General features: G+C 41.7%; 1 protein-coding gene across 1 annotated transcript; it reads right to left on the bottom strand.

Moving 5' to 3' along the window:
* Positions 1-17: 17 nt before the first annotated feature.
* ASB14 (ankyrin repeat and SOCS box containing 14) lies at positions 18-17,156 on the bottom strand. The gene is made up of 10 exons (XM_072598857.1): positions 16,978-17,156; positions 15,497-15,699; positions 14,365-14,419; positions 13,564-13,714; positions 13,322-13,480; positions 11,373-11,618; positions 7,724-7,895; positions 4,094-4,637; positions 2,336-2,489; positions 18-1,616 (listed from the first exon to the last, which is right to left on the bottom strand). The coding sequence occupies exons 2-10, from the start codon at positions 15,616-15,618 to the stop codon at positions 1,438-1,440; spliced, it is 1,782 nt and encodes a 593-aa protein (XP_072454958.1). The 5' UTR covers positions 15,619-15,699; positions 16,978-17,156; the 3' UTR covers positions 18-1,437.
* Between the last annotated feature and the right edge of the window lie 2,439 nt (positions 17,157-19,595).

The following is a 19,595-nucleotide window of genomic DNA, read 5'->3' as shown; positions in this document are numbered from 1 at the left end:
ATTAGAAATTTGACAGTGTTACCACGTTTTATTTAAATTCATATGTATTTATTTAAAACACAGCTTACTTTCTGTATTAGCATTCTCTTAATAGCAAACTTAACAGATATCCAGCATCTTGTGTAAAGACATTTACATTAAGACTTCAGTTAATGGAAGACTTCAAACAAATCCCTCCGTACTAATTTTGTATTTGACCTAAGAAAGCAGATGACTGGAAATTGATATGGGCTTTTGTTTGTTTTTAAGGTAAGTACACATTCTAACTCAATCCCAAGAATCAGACTCCCACTTCTTTTACTTGATGTCTGATTTACAAAGCCCTTTCCTCTGAGCCCCTTTAAGAGGAGGCATGGATGCCAGGTGTCCAGCCTTTTCTGCTCCTGACAATATCACCTCTGGCTCCTTCAAGTCACCAGACACATATCCTGCCCACAGCCCAGAGCTCCTAGAGGACCTGGTCTGTCTGTTGCGCTTGGAGCCTCAGCACCTCGTACAGAGCAGGCCATATCGTAGGCACTTGCTAAATCCTGGCTGATTACTGTTCCCCCTTTTTCCACTCAGAAAAATTAAGGAACTTGTCCATAGCCGCACAAAGCAGCTAGTCGGATCTGGGGTTTGAACTGAAGATTTCTGACCTAAGTGGCCTGGAGTGGGAATGTCTGAGCCAGAACTGACCTCAGGTGTCATTTCCTCTCATCCCCTTATTTAACAGATAAGGAAACTGAGGATGAGGAAGTGACTTGTCCACAGCTATTTAGAAGCAAGTCTCCCAACTCCATCCCACCACATTCTTCCATCTGCCAACACTATACAGTATAAAAACTATGGCTAAAAATAAAACAGTTACAAGATCAGTCATCAAAATTCCATTTTCTTGAGAATACTTCACTAAAGTGCAAAAAGTGAATGGACAGCTTTGGAAAGATTTCTAATGAGTTGAAAACATGACTAGCCAAAAAAAGGGATCATTCCAGTTAATTGAGATTTTATGGCAATGTTTTTATTCCTAAAACTTGTGTCTGCCATAGCAGCAGTGTGGTGGAGTGAATAGAGAGCAGGGCTTAGGGTCCAGAAAACATGGATTCAAGTCCACCCTCTGATCCTTACTACACGTCTGACACTGGACAAGTCTCAACCTCCATGCGATCCTGACAATTCTCTGGGACCTATCTGCTAGGCTAGTTTTCGTCAGTCACTGGAGAAAGTTCACACACAAGCTGACACAAATCACCGATCCCAAGTGTATTTGTGTACACCCACTACCAACTTTGCATAGAGATGGATAGACAGGTGGGTTCAGCACAGCTTGGGCAAAGGGGAGGTGTAATGTGCATATTATACATGCTACATAGAACTAGGAGAAAAACTGAATAGTTTCCAGTTTTTAAGGAACCTAGCTCCAAAACTACATCTTCTGATCCTGGAGCATTTCAGTTACCAGGTCCCTGTTAAACATCCTTGTCCATAAAGGTCATATTCTCTGAAAAGTACGTATTCTTTCAGTCGATTGGGTAGTGGCAGAAATGACATGAAGACAGGGCAGCGTAGACGTAAGCGTCCCATGCATTTCCGAATCCTTAGACGACAAAGATGTTTTAGGCAACGGGGGTTTGCTAAAATGAAAAAAAAAAAAAAAGTAAATTGTCCAGAGAGTTAGTTCCTTTATTTTTGGATGAACATAAGGTTCAGTTAGCAAAGAAGAATGGCCTAACAAAGTTTTGCTGAGTTTTCCTCTTTTAAACTGACCCTAAATGAATATCACTTATTACTGGAGAATGGTGCTTTTGACATCTCATTTCTGCCCACCCTGGTCAAGACTTATTTAGTTTGGTGAGATCAGGACTGTGAGACCCAGAAAGTAGCTGTGTCATGTGAGAAACAATCAGCACCTTCCTGTAATGGTTTTCAACCATATTTCCTAAGGACTTCCAATAAAGGCCTGTCCTGCTAAGTCCTAAAGATCACCAAGAAGAATGAGGAGAGGGGAGAGGGTTCCCCTGGACTCAAAAGTTTGAATTTGGAGACATTTGTCATTATCAGTCTCCAGTTTCTCCATGTTTTACACCTATTGAATCACTGCAGTTATTCATATTGCACACCTCCCAGGCTGTTTCCAAATGTGGGCAATTGCTGTGACCCCAGAACTGAACCATAATTTATATAAAAAGGAAAGAAATATTATTCACAGAAAACCCTAATGTTACTTTGGGGTCTAGAGAGAAATGGTAGTAAAAACAAACCATAAATAGGGTTGTTTTTTATACACATAAAATTTCCAACCAGAAAAGAAAAGGTGCCATCAATATTTTGGCTGAGATGCCCTGGTACTTACTCAGTACTGAATTGATTTCTGACCACGATGCCTGTTCTTGGAGTACTGTCCTTAGCTTGGAGCAGATCTGAACTCTATCAACATAGTCGAGCATCACCTGAATGACCTTCCCCGAGAGATGTTGCAGCCAAGGCAGAGTAATCACCTCACAGAACTGAGGGAAACATCATCAAACAGTCTTAAGAGTTGGTATTCTACAGGAAAGACTGCAAAGTACACGGTAGCAGTCAGGAGAGCTGGGTACTTGTCCCCGTTGAGCCTCTGTGATCTTGGGCAAGGCATTTTATCCCTCAAGGCCTTTGTTGAACATCTATAAAATGAATTGTACCAGATACTCTCTAGCCCCTGTCAGGGCTAAGAGGATAGAAACTATTTCATGAGCATTTACTGTGTGTGCCATAGCTGCCCTAACATGATGTTCTCTTCAAACAGGAGCATCTAAGAGGACTCTACCATTCATAGGGAATCCCTCTTCAAGGTAGACAGTGTTGGGTCACTTCCATGACAATTGTATATACCTGTAGCGAGCATGTGGCTCCTTATTTATACCTTGTCTAATGTTTCTTTTTTAATCAGAAGGATTTCAGATGATTTTTTCTCTTTTTATATTTTTCAAGGAATCTTAAGTAATTTTGATGGATAGATGAATGGAAGCCTCCTTTTGGAAGACTCATTAAGGTAGCATTTTTTTTCTACCAAATCATTGGAGGAAACATTCAAAACAACGAGATCACAGATCCATTTGGTCTATATCATGACAGAATTCACTTTTTATCTCAAGTGGATTGGGTGTTAGTGACATGAGGTGAGAGGAGCTCATTTCTCATGGTCCTGCGCATGCATTCTTGGATTGCTACGGGACAAGCCTGTGGCCATACCATGGGAGCTGAGGAAGTGACCCTGTTCACAATTCATATTCTGATGAATTTTGTTCAAGTCTATGATAGAGACCCAAAGTTAGGTGAAGAGCTCAGGAGCGTAGCTTCTTAATGATCAATGTGTGCTGGCTCTGTCTTCCATGAGTGGCACAGTCTGTCCCAGGCCATGAGATATCATACACTGACATCCAACACAAGTCTTTAGGAAGTCCATGAATCAGTAAACGCAATTTCAGTTATCTACTTCTGCCATTTTATATTCTTCAGAGGTGCTATCTCTGAACATCTCCATCTCCACTATAGTCCAATAACTGTTTTGAATGTTGGATCGAAATCTATGCCTGGAGGTCTTTGAGCATTAGAATTGGTTGAGGAAGTAAAAGAAGATACTGACTCAGGCCATAACCAGCCTCACAAGCTTACTATACACTGTATTGCTGTTCACAACCCATCATATGGCCTGACAGCTGGAATACGGACAGATCAAAATGTGTGTGTGGTCTCATATATATGGATATAAATGTGTATACATTCCATTACCACTAAAAAGTGTCACATACACATGACACTTCACATACATATGAGATTTCAAATAAAGGTGACACAGGAGGGTTATGCTCTTGAAGTCACATGACAGAACTCATGGCTGACTTAATCATTCACTGGAGCTGTAATTCTGCCCTCTAAGACAGCATCTCTCCATGATGCAGGCATTTTCAGTTGTTTCACTCACTACATATTTTATGTGGCTTTCTGTTTCGTCAGTAAGGAGTAGACTTTTTATGCCTGTCTATGATGGTCATTTTTTTCCAATTAAATGGTAAGATCTGTACACACATAAATCTACACCACAGTAACCTCACTCACACCAAGTCCTTACCAGTGTGTCTCGGATGACAGTCGAAGTCCAGCCTTCAAAAGTGTAGCGGGAATGAACTTTGTCTCCATGCGGACAGTCGAAACACCTCTCTGTGTCGTACCCATAGTTCAGCAGCAGCCTTAACATGATCTCATCTTTGAGTGTGTACTGCAGAGCTGATGGGAAATGCAAAGGATTCACTCTACAGACATAATTGACATTGGCTCCGTGCCGGAGCAGGAGGCTGACCAGTTCATAGTTACCCATTCTGAGGGCTATCTGGAGGCAGTTGACTGGGTCTTGATTGGGCATCGCCCCAGCATTTAGAAGCAGCTTAACTGAGGAGATGTCACCATTTGACACAGCAAAATACAGGACCGACTTTCTTTGGTCATCATAGTGTTTGCGAATTTTCTGATCGAGCATGAAGTTAGCATCGAACCCAACTCGGAGGAGAAACTCAATGCATTGTGAATGTGCTCCAGCTGCTGCACAATGAAGGGGGCTGATCCCACTTCTCTTAATGGCAGCTGAATCAGTCACAGGAACCAAAATCTTTAACGCTCTGAAAACAGACAAAGAAAAATTCCCAGTCATATTTCAAAATGTTCTCTAGCTCTAGTATCAATCCACAGCATATGTCTTAAGCCAAAGTGGTCCATTTGGGCAGCTAGATGGTACAGTAGATAGAGCTCTAGGTCTGTAGTCAGAAAGACCTAAGTTCAAATCTGGCCTCAGACACTAGCTGTGTGACCCTGGGTGAGTCATTTCACCCCGTTTGCCTCCATTTCCTCATCTGTAAAATGGGCTGGAGAAGAAAATGGTAAGCCACTCCAGTATCTTTGCCAAGAAAACCTCAAACATGGTCAGGAAGAGTCAGACACAACTGAAACAAGAGAGTAACAAAAAAGTCCACTCCCCCCAGAATGCTCCTCATCTTCCAGGTCCCTTCCAGAGACAAGAATCTGTGCTGACAAATCTCATTGTGGCAGCTGCTGCTCTCCAGGTGAATGAGTTCGCAGCAGCTTTCTTTGAATGTACCTAACTCAGGTCTTCTCATGTGTACAACCTAACATTCAGGAACAGTCAATTTATTCCACCCCAGAGCTAGAGTGGCCTCTTAGTCCCAAAATCTAAAGTCATCCTGAAGTTTCCTGGCCATGGATACTTTCACTGTCCCCTTCCCTTGCCTGCAGCATTGCACTCAAGAGGCCCGACTTCTGCCACCAATGGGGAGAGAGCCAAACCTAGTCCTCTTTAGTGGGTACATCCCTTCCTCTTGGCCATTATCACCACTTGTAAAACCTGATCCTGCATCTAGGCTCACCAGCAGTCATCCTTGTTCAATGGGGGATGAAGAACCATCCCAGCTTTCCTACACTGGGGCCCCTGCTCCTTTTGAGTTGCTAATTGCCTTCATCTTCGACAACCACTGTCTCTCATCAGTCAGCCAATAAGCATTTATAAAGCACCTACTTTGTGCTGCTCTCCTTGACTTACTTTCTGGATTTCTCCTCCTCCTCACCAATCACCTTCCCACCCCAGACAAAACCTCTACCCTAAGAATCTCCCAATCAGTATCTTACTTGCCCAGAACATTATTTCAAAAATGTCCCAGCCAGGCTTCACTTTACTCCCACTTTCACTCCCTCTCTGGACTTCTGTTCCTCATCAGGCATGTTGCCTCTACCCCTTCCAGACTTATTTTACTCAACTTAAAGCATGACTAGGGTATACATATGGCAGATAATTAGTTCCTTCAAGGTCTGGTCCCATGTCTTATCTCAAAAGGGTGCCAATGCATCAAGTTGGAAAGGTTCTTCGGTCTGGAATGCTCTTTGAATTTCCTTTCTGTCCAATGCTTGTGGCCTCTCCCAGTCATCTGTCTAGGGAAATAATCATTAAGGGACTTTACATCAAAGGCATAGTTTTTGTAAATCTATGATAATCACCAAATCATAGAAGATGTTTAGCTATTGATAATTCTTTGGACACAACCAGGTAGCAAGCATTTCTGCCTTTGAGGGTCAATATTTGCTCCCCATTGACTCACTATGTGACCAATGTATTTGATTGATGCTCAAGCAATATAGATATTTGTCAAGCAATAGCTTTAAGCAAGGTGACAACATTTATTAAAAGCGTACTCTGCCTGTCATACTTTGAAAATTATTATTTCATTTGATCCTCACAACAACCCTGGGAGGTACGTGTTATTACCCCATTTTATAGATAAGGAAACAAATAGGTTAAGTGACATGGCCTGGGTGATACAGCTAATAAGTGCCTGATGCTGGCATTGAACTCAGGTCATCCCCGTTGCACCACTTAGCTGCCAGCTTTAAATCGGCCAACTATAAAATCTTCAACAGTTTCTCATTGGTCTCTTCCAGTATTTTGCCACTTCCAATGAGATCACCTAGAGTAGACCAAAATCAATGGAAGACCACGTCTCCTACCATTTTGTCCACAAGTAGCTGAAAAGTATCAGGGCCCCTGGAAATCTCTTGAGACAAGCTCAAATTAGAGCCCCATCAAGTTCTTCTGGAAAGGGTATATCAGTCTAGGTCCCTGTGGTTCCATTTGCCATCCCTGTGATTTTCTAAACCCTAGTTGACTATCTATCTCTCTCTGATGTGTATTGCCTCTCCCATTATAATGTCAGTTCCTTGGGGACAAGGACTGTCTTCACTTTTATATTTGAGTCCCCAGTGTGGAGTGCAGTCCAAGGCACATAGTAAAAACACTGTATTTTTTTCATTCATTTGTAGCAGCCCCTGTGGGGTCCCTCTTCCCACTTACCCTGCCCTAATAGATTAGGTCCATGGAAGATAATGACTGCCTCTACAGCAACCTTAAGAGGTTGCGGGTTTTCTGGTCCTCTGCATGTTCCCCAAACCCCCATCTGATATGCTTCCTAGTGATTCTCAGCCAGCCAGAGTTAATTTGCTTTTAGAAAGGGATATTTGGTACAAAACATTCTCCCCCAAAAGTCTGGGAAACACTGTTCCCCAAGAATATACAGAGTCCAGCGGAAAGTAGGCTCACTCTTGGAAATCTCATGTGGCCTTTAAGTAAAGAACAGTTCTGAATTCTCCTTCTGTGGGATTCTTACAAAGATTCCCTGAGGTGCAGCATGCTCCTAGACGCCACTGTCACCTCCCTGTACCCAATCAGATGCCAAATCTTGCCAATTCTACCATCTCATCCTTCTTCAGGAATCTGGGTGAGAATTTCATGAAAGAAAGAAAGCCTGGGGCTACAAACGCAATCCTTTCAGTCACTACCAAAGTTCAAACACTGACTAATGCATAGCCCAACATGGTGGTTACATTAGATTTTAATAAGACACATAGCAATGCTTTTAAAAATTAAGTAATTACTCTTTTGAGTGGTTTTTTTTGTATGTTTGTGGCATTTACACTTTTGAAGTTACTGAAATTTAAAGCTACACCCAAACTTCCAGATCACCCTTTTTTTTAATTTCTGGTATCTGGAAAATAAGACCCTTAATAAATGTTCATTGAATTAAACTGGACCTAATGTGATTGAATCAAATCAATTTGAATTGAATCAAACTGAATTGAACTGGAAATCATCATTGCAAAGCATACTCTTTAGATTTTAAATATTAATAATATTTGGACTTACAATAAATGACCTCGATCAGCAGCTACATGAATAGGCAAATGGCCTGAACTCTTGGGGACATTGGCATCAGCTCCATGTTCTAGCAGGAGAGTCAGAGAGTCGGGGTTTCCTCCAGCAGCAGCCTCAAGCAAGATGGATGAAGCATCTGAAGCCTGTGAGAGAACATTAGCTCCTGGAAGGACAGATAAAGTTTGTTTGGAGCTTGCAGAACCCCAAGAGTCTTTTTGCACACCCCTCAATTATTTATCCTCATTACAAGTGAATATCTACCATGTATAGACAGTATGACATTCTAGCACATTCATTTTTTTTTTAATTTTGAGCTCCAAATTCTCTTTCCTCTTGCCCTTCAACCACACACTGAGAAGGCAAACATATGATACCCATTCTACATGTGAAGTCATGCAAAATATATTTCCATATTAGCCATGGCACAAAACAAATAAATGAATGAACAAAAATCAATAAACAGAAAGCAAGAAACATAAAATGTTTTTAAAAGTATGCTTCTATTTTACTTTCAGAGTTCATCAGTTCTCTGGAGATGAATAGCATTTTTCATTGTGGGTCCTTTGGAATTGTCTTGGATTATCACCTTGATCAGAGCAGCTAAGTCTTTCACAGTTGATCATCCTTAAAATATTGCTGCCTCTGTGTGTAATGTTCTCCTTCACTTTGCATCAGTTCATATAAGTCTTCCCAGGTTTTTCTTCAGTCATCATTTCTTATAGCACAATAGTATTCCATCACAATCTTATAATATAACTTGTTCAACTATTCCCTAATTGATGGGCATCCTCTCAATATCCAATTCTTTGCCACCACAAAACAGCTACTATAAATATTTTTGTACAAATAGGACCATTTCCTTTTTCTCTTGATCTCTTTGGGATACAAACTTAGTAGTGGTATTGCTGGGTCAAAGGGTATGCCTACAGATTTATAGTCCTTTGGGCATAGTTCTAAATTGCCCTCCGGAATTGTTGGACCAGTTTACAACTCCACCAAGAGTGCATTATTGTCCCTGTGGGCAATATTTTCCATATCCCCTCCAGCATTTGTCATCTTTCTTTTTTATCATATTAGCCAATCTGACAGGTGTGTTATGGTACCTTAGAGTTGTTTTAATTTGCATTTCTCTAATCATTAGTGATTTAGAACATTTTTATGTGATTATTGATAACTTTGATTTCTACTTCTAAAAATTGCCTTTCTTGTCTTTGACCATTTATCATTTGGGGAATGGCTCTTATTTTTCATAAATTTGGTTCAGTTCTCTATATTTGAGAAATGAAGCATTTATCAGAGAAACTCACCATAAAATTTTGTTCCCAGTTTCCTGCTTTCCTTCTAATTTTGGTTGCAATGATTTTGAAATTCTGGGAATGCACAAGGGATTCCTGCCCTCAGTCAGCTTACATTCTACTTGGAAAGAAAAAGCAGGACCATGGACAAGGGCTGAGTGGCAAATGAATGGGAAAGACAAACAGAGCTTCCAGCTTCAGGGGATGGTGAGCTGGGTATGGGCTAGTGCATTGGGAAGGCTTAGAAGACTTGTTCTACTTGTCCCCAAAGGGCATTAAAGAAGCAATGAGCAGAAAGTTAAGAGAGGCCCATTTAAGTTTGAAGTAAGGAGGAACTCCCCAGGGATGAAAATTGACCCAAAGTAAGTTACTAGGGAGACAGTGGGCTCTCCGTTACTAGAGGTCTTTGAGCAAAGGATCACCTCTTGCTTTTTGGGTTGTACAGGGGATTCTGGGTCCAGGTATGGGTTGGACTAGAGGGTCTCCGAGTTTTGGGGTTCATAGATTTCAGACTAGAATGGCCCTTCCCTAAGAAGTCATATTTTTATAGAAGAGAAAAAGACCCAGAGAGAGGAAGTGACCTACCCAAAGTAGCACAGGGAACAGAATGAACCCAGGTCCTCTGACTCCAAACCAAGCAGTCCTCCCATTGTGCCCTAGTCCTCTATCAATCAGGGCAGCACCCCAGAAAATGTCATGGGAGAGGAAACAAGCATCTGTGAAGTGCCTACTCTGTACCAAGCCTTCTACAAATACCTCATCCGAAGAGCACTGATCTAGGACTGGGCAGAACCTGGGCTCTAGTCTCATTTTCTCCACTTCTCAGTACTGAGTGTCAGTGGGACCAAAGGAACCAGAAGCTTCATCTTGCCCCAGGGGTTTTAACCTGAGGACTGTCTACTTGTTTTAGAAAAGATTTTGATGGCTTTAGTTTGCTATCCTTGTAACGGTAGGTAGGTTTTCCTGTGTATTTACAAGCATTAATCTGAGAAAGGGTCCAGGGGCTTCACCAGAATGACCAAGGGGACCATTACACAAGAAAGCTTAAGAACTCCTGATCTAATCCAATCCTACTATTTTATATATAAGGAAATGGAGACCTGTAGAAAAAAAGGTAACTTGGTCGAGGTCACACAGGATATGTAGCAGATTTGAAAAGTTAACCTAAATTCTCTGATGAAATCCAATGCTTTTCTCAAACCTTCTTCAAACCATGCATATAGTGGGTGCCCAACATCTGTTGAATTTAATTTGAAATGAATTAGACCTCAACTCCCTCATCCATGAGATAGTGAAACAAGCAAGTGATACTGTGAAAAGACCACTGGATTGGGAGTCAAAAGATCTAAGTTCAAATCCCACCTCTCCCACTGTGTGACCCTAACTCACTTAATCTCAACACTTAAGCCTCAGTTTCCTCATCTGTAAAATAGGGAGTTTGATCTCGATGACCTCTAAGGCTCTTTCAGATCTAAAGCATCAGTAAATCACTTGAACTTGAAAGAGACTTTAAAAATAAGGTCCCTTTTAGGCCTCAGATTTTGTTATTCCATGACCCATTCTTAGAAGGATGAGTAGGATCTGAAGAAGGAGAAAGGATGGAGGAAGATACACTAATCTGGGACAGGAGCACATACTGGTGGCATTCCACTGATAACCTCAAACAAAAAAAGTGTGTACCAAGTAGAAGACTCTAGCCTCAGTGAAATACCTGGACTTTCTTTCATTCCAGCATTCACACCATGATATAAGGCACCTAGTGTGGACACAAAATAATTCTCTTCCATTATTTTTTAAGTGCCTTTCCTCAGGTATTCACTAATTGTACAACCATGAAGAAGTCTTAGTCGCTCCATCTTTAAATGGACATGTTAATCAATCAATAGGTATTTTTTAAGCACCTACTGGAATCTTCAAGACTGCTTTCTAATAACTGAGAATATAAATACAGAAGGTACATGGTCCCTGCCCTCAAGAAACTTTTCCTTCTTATTCCCTGGCCTAAAGATATTGTAGCTCCGGGGGTGATAATTAGGAGATGCTGGGGCAGAATGGACATGGTGTTGAGCTAGGAACCAGGAGGACACACTGGCTGTGTCACTGTGGGCAAATCACTTAACCTCCCCAGGCCTCATTTTCCTCATCTGGAAAATGAGGTCAGACTTAAGGTTCCTTCTTATTTCCAGCTCTTAATCTATGATGACTGGATGTAGGCCCAAGGCACGCTTCTCAGGCCTACTAACTAGGTGACCCTGACTGGGACTCTCTAGGATCTCTGTACCAAGTCACAGAGAAGTTGAGATAATGCATTGGTGGAGGGGATCACCACACCCAGAATGGCTTACCCTTTTGTAGTAAGAGCTCCATAACTTCCATATGCCCACCTTGGGCAGCAAGAGCAAGCGGTGTGAATCCATAGGTGCTCTGTGGGTCAGGATCAGCCCCTGAACGCAGCAGGAGGTCTACCATGTCCTTCCTGCCCAGCCGGGCAGCCTCGTGCAATGCAGTCCTCTTGTTGGCACACCGCAAATTGACTTTCGCTCCGAAGGTGATCAGCAAGGAAACCATGTCATAGGAACGGTGTTTGACAGCTAAGAGAGAACAGGAGAAAGAGACAGTCATCCTTTCTGAACAGGAGCTAATGGCCCCTTCAGGTATGTCAAGATCTTGCCTTGTTTTGAAAACTGGATACAGAACCAAGTCACTCCTTTGCAAAATTCTCTTTTCCAGACACTTAGAGGTAGCCAGTGGAGTGGTAGATAGAGCATTGGGCCTACAGGCAAGAAGACCCAAGTTCAAATCTGCCCTCAGACATTTACTAGCTATGTGACTCTGGACAAGTCCCTTAACCTTTGTTTGTTTCGAGTTCCTCACCCATAAAATGGGAATAATAGTTCACAAGGAGATGATCAAAGATGGTAATACTTACAGAAAGCTTTTAGCCCATAGTAGGTCCTGTACAAATGCTTACTAGCCCCTTCCCAAACAATTCCACTCAAGTCCTTCTTTGATGTGTGGAGACATCTCTTGAGTAATAAACAGTGGAGTATAAGTTCTGGAAGGTCCTTCTGAGCTGGTAAGACATCAACTATGGTCTAGATGTTAGACTGTGCATCCCATCCAAGGACCAGCTAAACTAAATTTGGAGATGCTCCTCTTCTGAAAGGTTGTCACCCAAGCTCAAGGGCTTTAACTAAGGTAGGGCCATCAGAGCTTTGTCCAAGGACAGAAAATTTAGCTGCACTGACAGCACCATCCAGAAATTCCTTTCTTATCCCCCCTTTCCTCCTTTGTCCATCTCTACCTCCCGGTAGTTGTAGTTTCAACCCAAGACTTGTTCCCCCTCCTCCACCCTTCACATTGGCAATTTAGAGAGCAAAGATAATACTGCCCTGACCTTCCTTCCCTGCCCAGGTCTGCCTTCCCCTGCCCATGTAGACTTGGCCTCATACCGGGTCCTGGAATGTCCCAGGATACACTTTTTGTCCTGATAGCCACATCCCAGGTCAGACTCCCACCTTCTCTCCCTCCACCATATCTATACCATTCACCAAGCACAGTTTTCTTCAGCTAGTGGTGACTTTGGAGGGGCTGTGATCAGTGTGAGAGGGAGATGGCCTCCACCCCAGCGGGCATCACGACTCTTTGAGAGACTCAAGAGTATTTGCTAAATAATATGGACCTACTGGTTTTCTAATAGAAGATAAGTTCCTTGAGGACAGGGACTTGGACTCTGTACCTCAGCCCATAGTCATTGCTTAATAAAGACCTGCAAATTAGAAGAGTCACAAAATGCAGTGTCAGCAATATGGTGGTAATGGGGAGCTGTTGTGTGTGGGAATGAGAGAGTTAGCGAGAGCATAGAAGGTCTGGAGGGACAGGGCACCCTTGTCAGTCAGTCAGTCAACATGCATTTATTAAGCAACTGCTGTGTGGCAGGCTTGGTGCTAAGCAATGGAGATATGAAGAAAGGCAAAAGCCAGTCCCTGCCCTCAAGGAATTTATAATCCAAAGAGGGAGAGAACATGCAAATAAATAGATATGAGGGGAGGTGATGTCTGAGGAAGGCACTAGCAGGGAAAGCCCTCAAAGTCCAGTAAGGAAGACCTGTGCTTTGGTACTCTGGTGGCCAGTAAGGGATTGCTCCTATTCCCCAAAGCCCTTCTTCTAAAATCTGTCAAAAAACCCTTCACCAACATCAACAATTTCCCTCCCCCCCCCAATTCCCTATTCACCTCTATGGAGCCTTCAAGCTGGGCCATCACTGATCTAAGGAAGAGAAGTTTTCATTTACCCAAAAGTAGAGGAAAATGGCCGTCTTCATTCTGAGTGTTAGGGTCACAGTCATTGAGAAGAAGAAAGTTGGTATTTTCCATGAGGCATTTGTCTACTGCCAAGAAGAGAGGCGTCTCGCCTTTCCAAGTGGTTTGCTCCCATAGTCTGGGTTGTGAACCTGAAAGACCCCGTTGAACAAAAGAGGTTAAGTATGGAGGGACTCCCTGGAGTAGGGGGGGAGAAGCCAAGGGAAGCAGCTACCTTTCAGAGTGAGTTCCAAGATCTGTTTGTTTGATTGGATTGCTGCATGGTGTAAAGGAAGCCAGCCTGTCTGATCTGTCTCCTCAAACGCCAAAAAGTGCACAGACAGCTTTGACAGAGCATCTTCTTCACCTGTAGAGGACAAACTCACCTTTGGCATGCAGGGCCATGACTCATGTTCCCTCCTATGGGCAGACTTAGTACATTTGGGTCCTGTTAGATCCGTCTATCTGGGACCCATCTCATTCCACCCACTGGAGCAAACTCCCTGAACTGCATTTTGTTTGACTTAGAATCTCTCACAGTGCCTTGCACATAGCAAGTAGCTGATAAATGTTGGGTGAATGGATTTGCTGAATGACTATTCACTAAGTTAGCCAACTGCCTTCTATCCACAAGGTACATGAGGTGAAAAAATGGAATTTGGATTCCAGTCCATGGAAAGTCCAACAAGTAAGAGGCATACAAGGCTTTGGAGTCAAATGATTTGGGTTCTTGACTGGATCCACTACTTACTACCTCTCTGACCTCAAACATGTCACAGCCTCTTGGAGCCCTATTTCTTCATCTGCAAAATGAGAGGATTGAACTAGATTACCTCTTAGGTACTTTTCAGCTCTAAAAATTACCCATGTTTGTCTAATGCTTTTGAGGTGTTCTGTGTGCCTGGATAGTTCATTTGTCCTCCTTCCCACCATCTTGCTAGGGGAAGCAGTTGTCCCAAAGGGAAAGAAAGCTCCTTAAGTTATTATAATCATCTTACCATAAACCTTTGAGGGTAGAATAAGGAGGATACTTAACTGCCTTGATCGCTTCAACAATCTTCTTATATTCTGGGCTCAAAAAAGAATGGAGACTATAAGGAAATTTTAAAAAAGAAAGAAATTGTCACTCCAGTGATGGGGGAGGGGGAGGTGAAAACAGGTTTTGTTAACATCAAACAAGAGAAGAAATGAAGAGATTAGGGATGTAGGAAAGAAATCTAGGGCTAAGCAATTCCTAGGAACTAATACAATAAGGCATGGAATAAACCATACACTAAAGTAGAGACTAAAATGTACATACTGGTGTGTAGGGACCATTTACATCTATGGTATCAACAGTTTTAAACAAGAATAATGAATGGAAAACACAAGTTAGAAACTACCAAATGGATGGTGCAGTGAAGGGTTGAGGTAAGAATGGTAATGTACATGAAATCAAAAGGTGTGTCTTAGCTCTGACACACGCTGGCAGTGGGACCTTGCAGGTCACTTAACTTCTCTGAGTTTTTCTTTTTATTAATCTGTGAAAGAGAAATAATCATAGAGGTACTGCCTGTACTCAGAGGGTCACTTGAAGAAGCTACTTTGGTATGTCATAGAGGATGGGGACTAGCCCTGAGCTTTCACTAGTTTAAGGAACTCGCAGGTGAAATAACTCCCTCCACCAATGCTCATTATCATCTCACCACAATTTGTCATCCTTGGAGCAGGGATTCTTAACCTGGAGTCTGTAAACTTTTTTTTTTTTAAGTATTTTGATAACTGCATTTCAATAAGTCTGGTTTCTTTTATAAATCGCTTTGTGATTACAGTGCTTAATATATACTAGGTGCTAACTAACTCGACATATTTTATTTTGTGTATTTTAAAACATGATTCTGAGAAGGGGTCCTTATACTTTTCTCAGCTTCCAAAGGGTTCCGGGACACATGCACACATAAAAGATTTAAGAAATCCTGTCTTAAAGGGTTTCCTTGAGTACCAGGACACTGTGTGACTTGCTGAGGGTCCTACAGCTAATATGTGTCCCAGAAGGGATTTGTACTCTGCTCTTTTGGCTTTGAGGCTAGCCCTGCATTGTATCATGCTGACTCTCGTAAGCCAGAGTCTTACCACAAATATTGTCATAAATAACACATTCATTGTATCTCCAAAGAAGATGCCATTACCTCTCCTTGTCCTCTGCATGCTGTATGGTCTCTGGCTTGTCTATATCCTGCAAACTCTGCTCAATGACAGATTGGGTGGCAAAGTCATCGTCCAAGTCTTCATCGGTGTTGTAGTTATTCATGTGCTGTGTGTTACTTAAACCACAATCTAAGCAATGCTTAAATTGGTTTTTGTCCCCTTGGTTGTGAACTCTGAATTACAGCTGCGTTTGAGAAAATTGTGAGTGGCAGAACTGATTACCGAAGAAAATGCGGGGGGGGGGGGGGGGAGGGAAGGGGGAAGGAGTAGAGTTTTTAAACTTCATTTAAAAAGAGTGAATTCTGAGAACTTTACACATTGTTTTCTGAATTAGTCATTTCCTAGTTTTAAATCATCATTTCAGCAGAGAATTGGGGACCATGTGATTAAATGAACATGATCATTTGGAGAATCACAGGCTATCAGAGCTAGAAAAGATCTCAGTGGCCATTTGGTCTAGGTGATACTCAAACAAAAGTCCCCTTTATAACATCCCAGACTAGTGGTCAGACAGCTTCTACTTGGATGGCCTCCAGTGACAGGGAGCCTACTACCTCCTGAGACACACCTCTTCCACTTTTGGACAACTCTGATCATCAATAAGTTATTTGCCTAGAGTTTTTTTGAATCTTTATTACAATAAATAAATATATATCCCATGCACTTACACAATTACAAAAAGTTATTGTTTCTTTCTATTAGGGTCATTAGGAAGTCCTTCTGCCTATGGAACTAGGATTGAACTCAAGTGTAGTCTCTTAAAAATTCAGAATATATAATAATGTAGATTTTTTTGAGCAAGAACTAGACTGGGAACTTGATTCATTTTTCCATTCCTTCTCTTTCCTGTATTATGGCAAGCAGAGAGAAGAAAATTCAGTAAGAAATTACAATAGCTTTGTTCCAGGCTGGAATTGCGTTGGGATGGACCTCTCCCACTCCTGATGTGGACAGTCTCTCCATCAGTGCATGTCAGTCACCCATCTGTAGTGTTGTTAGTAGATCTGCCTGAGGGTACCCAAAAGTTAAGTAACTTGTCCAGTGCCACACAGTTAATCTATGTCAAAGTCAGGAGTAGAACCCAGGTCTTCCTGCCTCTTTCTTCTATACTAAGCAACCTCTTGAGAAGGGGGGAGTGGGGAAAGAAGGGGACGAGCACATGTTAGTAAGACACAGGAAGCATTTAAACTCAACAATGAGGAATAACGAGCAAATTTCTCTCAGTGCATGTAGTATCCTCTCCCACAACGTATTTCCTGTGCCTAGCATGTTGAGAAGAACTTGCATATTCCATTAATAAATATACTTTTAAAATAAGCCAGCATAGGAACAAGTACACTTTCATGAGAGTATAAAAGCAAACTTGCCTCTTCAAATCTGAGGTATTACAGGCAATCCTGTGATTCTTTCCACTCTGCTTAGAAAAAGAACTCGCTACAAACTCAAGCTTCTGTGTTTTTACCTTTTCTTGCATCCGTTAAAACAGAGCTGAAGGTGGAAATTTTAAGAGCGTAACCAGCCTGAAGATTTTCATTGACACCCAAGCAATCTTCCCTCTTCTACAATGCTGTGAATAGCCTTACTATAAATACCCAATCATAAGACAGCCTGGCATAGACTGGCTATTGACATGTGGGCTGGCTATGTTTGGAAACACGAGCTTCGTGAATAGAGTCACAAAAGACAAATGGAAAGGATTTAACATCTTGGTCTTTACTGACTAAGGAAAGGTAAAAATGGAAGTCCTCCAGGAAAGGAATGGCCCCTCTACCGCTCTATGACCCTCCTTTCACTTCTACTCCCATATCTTAAGTCAACCCAAAACTGCCAATGTCAGTGATACAGGCAACAAGATAAGGTTTGACCTGAGTTATCAGTTTGCCATCCTGAAGGCCCAGGATACACTGGGCAGCTGCTTTATTTGGACTGTGGTGCTGACATTAAGGGGTCCTGGAGAACATGAGTTTAAGATAAACAAAATATTTAAATATAATCTGGGCTCAAAAATATTCATTGATTAAAAAAAATATATTAACAGCCCAACGTTGTGAGGTTATACCAGATGATAAGAACGTTAATTATTAAAAAAGAATACCATTTCTACGCAGCTGAAACTTTCATGGCTGTGCAAATGTGAGGAATTTGGAAGCCAGCCTGGAGCCAAATGGCAAACCATCTTTGCATGCCTCCTTCATGTCTCCAGGGAGCAGATGCTTTGGTATATAATGCTATTCATGAGAACAAACCACAAAATAGTTCCAGAGAGAGAGAAAGACGGAGTGAGTCCCGCCATTAGTCTTTGTTATATGCATATATGTGCACATGTATGTAGTATATGTGTGTGTATATAATATGCATATACATGTACACGCTTATATGTATATATAAGATTTATTATGATATAATACATTATGAAGACACATTATATATAATGCATTATGCATAATACATTAGGTGTACATCTATTATGATATATAGAATAGATTATCCAGAGTTTATACAAGGAAATAAGGACATTGGCCTGAGTGATCTCACAGAGGCAGCAGGTAAGTCAATCTAATTAGGAAAACCTAAAACGCAAGCTTTGGGTGGTATCTTGTTACTATCATCCATCCTTGTTTTCACCAGTGATATCACAGGGTGATGTCATGACTTGCGTCTGAATTGGGTTTCAGTGAGGCAGAGTTGCACAAAGTCATCGGTCTCACTCTCTCTTTCTGAGCCATCAAAGTCCAGTGACAAGACTAAAGACAGGGTGACTAGTGGTTGCTTGGGATACAGTGCATGACCTTGGGGTCTTCAATGTCCAACCAAGCTCTAAGTACTCCACAGCGCCTGCTTTGGCTGCCTTCTTGGTTGTTGGAACAAATAACTCTCATCCACCCATTTCACCAGGGGAAGTCTTCATGTGCTTTGGGTAAACATTCCCATAATTCACCAATGAATTCAAGACCCATCAGTTACCCTTGACCTGGCTTAGCCCTTTTGCCAAGATAGTTTTATCAGGGTTTGGTTGCTGCACGTACTACAGCTTCTGGGAACCACAGGTGAGTGCCAGGTGGACACCGAAGGTGGATAAGCAATCTTCATATCAGAGATGTCAGTTCCTCCTGAACACCCTCATACACTCCTATAGCCATCCTAACTTCTTTGGAGCATCTCTGGGGTCAGCCTGACCTCTACAGCAAGCTTTTGGGATACACAATTTTGTAACTACATAAAGCAAGGTTCAACTGCATTAATAAAGGAAAATATTTTCTCCACAATCCCTTCTTTTGAAGCGTAGCATTCTCAAGCTAACGTATAATTATAGAAGCAAAAATTTGGGTTATGATTTCAAAGGGAGTTCATTAAATAATCTGACTCAGCGGAGTCAGTTCATCTAACTAGAGCTTGAAAGAATTCCTTTAAGGAAGGGTAGGAGCCAGATTGGAGACAAACTCTTCCCAATGTCTCAGTCACAGGGATCAATTTGAGTATATCTCAGGGGCTATAAGTCAGAGTACTGAAATGTACACCAGGAAACAAGTAGGACAGTGTAGCCATGAGTATCACCGAAATCATCATTGCATGATTCCTTCAATGTCATAAAAGTTGAAAGAACTTAAACAGAGCCATTATCTCATCCATCCCTTGAGGACACAAACTTTGGTCAACAGACTCTATAGGTAAACTAAGTCAGGTTACAGAATAAACTACACTTAGAGAGTTCACAATGGATTGATTGAGAGGGGAGATCTCCATTATCACTAAAGTAACCAAGAAAACTAGGGTCAAGGAAAACTTTACACAGTAGGAGAAGAATGAAATCATTTGGGGAATTCAGACTTCCCTTTGGCTTCTACTTGACGGATGTCCATTAACATTATTATTCCATAAGTCAAGTTTTGATCAGGTGAGGTTACTGTAAACAGAAGACTTTTAGTTGATCAAAGGGTTGCAGGAGAAAAGGTCCTGATCCCCAAACAATAAACAAAAGGAATCTTGACCATAGCCCACTTTCAGGCAAACATAAACACCATGAAGCATGAAAGCCAAATGCAGCACAGTTATGACCATCCATGTTAAATAATATCAACG

Source organism: Notamacropus eugenii, chromosome 3 (genome assembly GCF_028372415.1).
Source record: "Notamacropus eugenii isolate mMacEug1 chromosome 3, mMacEug1.pri_v2, whole genome shotgun sequence".
Taxonomy (NCBI): domain Eukaryota; kingdom Metazoa; phylum Chordata; class Mammalia; order Diprotodontia; family Macropodidae; genus Notamacropus; species Notamacropus eugenii.
Note: the sequence above shows the minus strand (reverse complement) of the source record. Positions and strands in the feature narration are given on the sequence as shown.

Excerpts from the sequence above, each read along its gene's own strand:
- ASB14 (XM_072598857.1), bottom strand. The coding sequence starts at position 15,618 with ATGAATAACTACAACACCGATGAAGACTTGGACGATGACTTTGCCACC. Across the intron at positions 13,715-14,364 it reads TTGTTGAAGCGATCAAGGCA|GTGAGTTTGTCCTCTACAGG; the intron begins GTTAAGTATCCT and ends TGCATGCCAAAG. Across the intron at positions 4,638-7,723 it reads GCTGATCGAGGTCATTTATT|AGCGTTAAAGATTTTGGTTC; the intron begins GTAAGTCCAAAT and ends GTCTGTTTTCAG.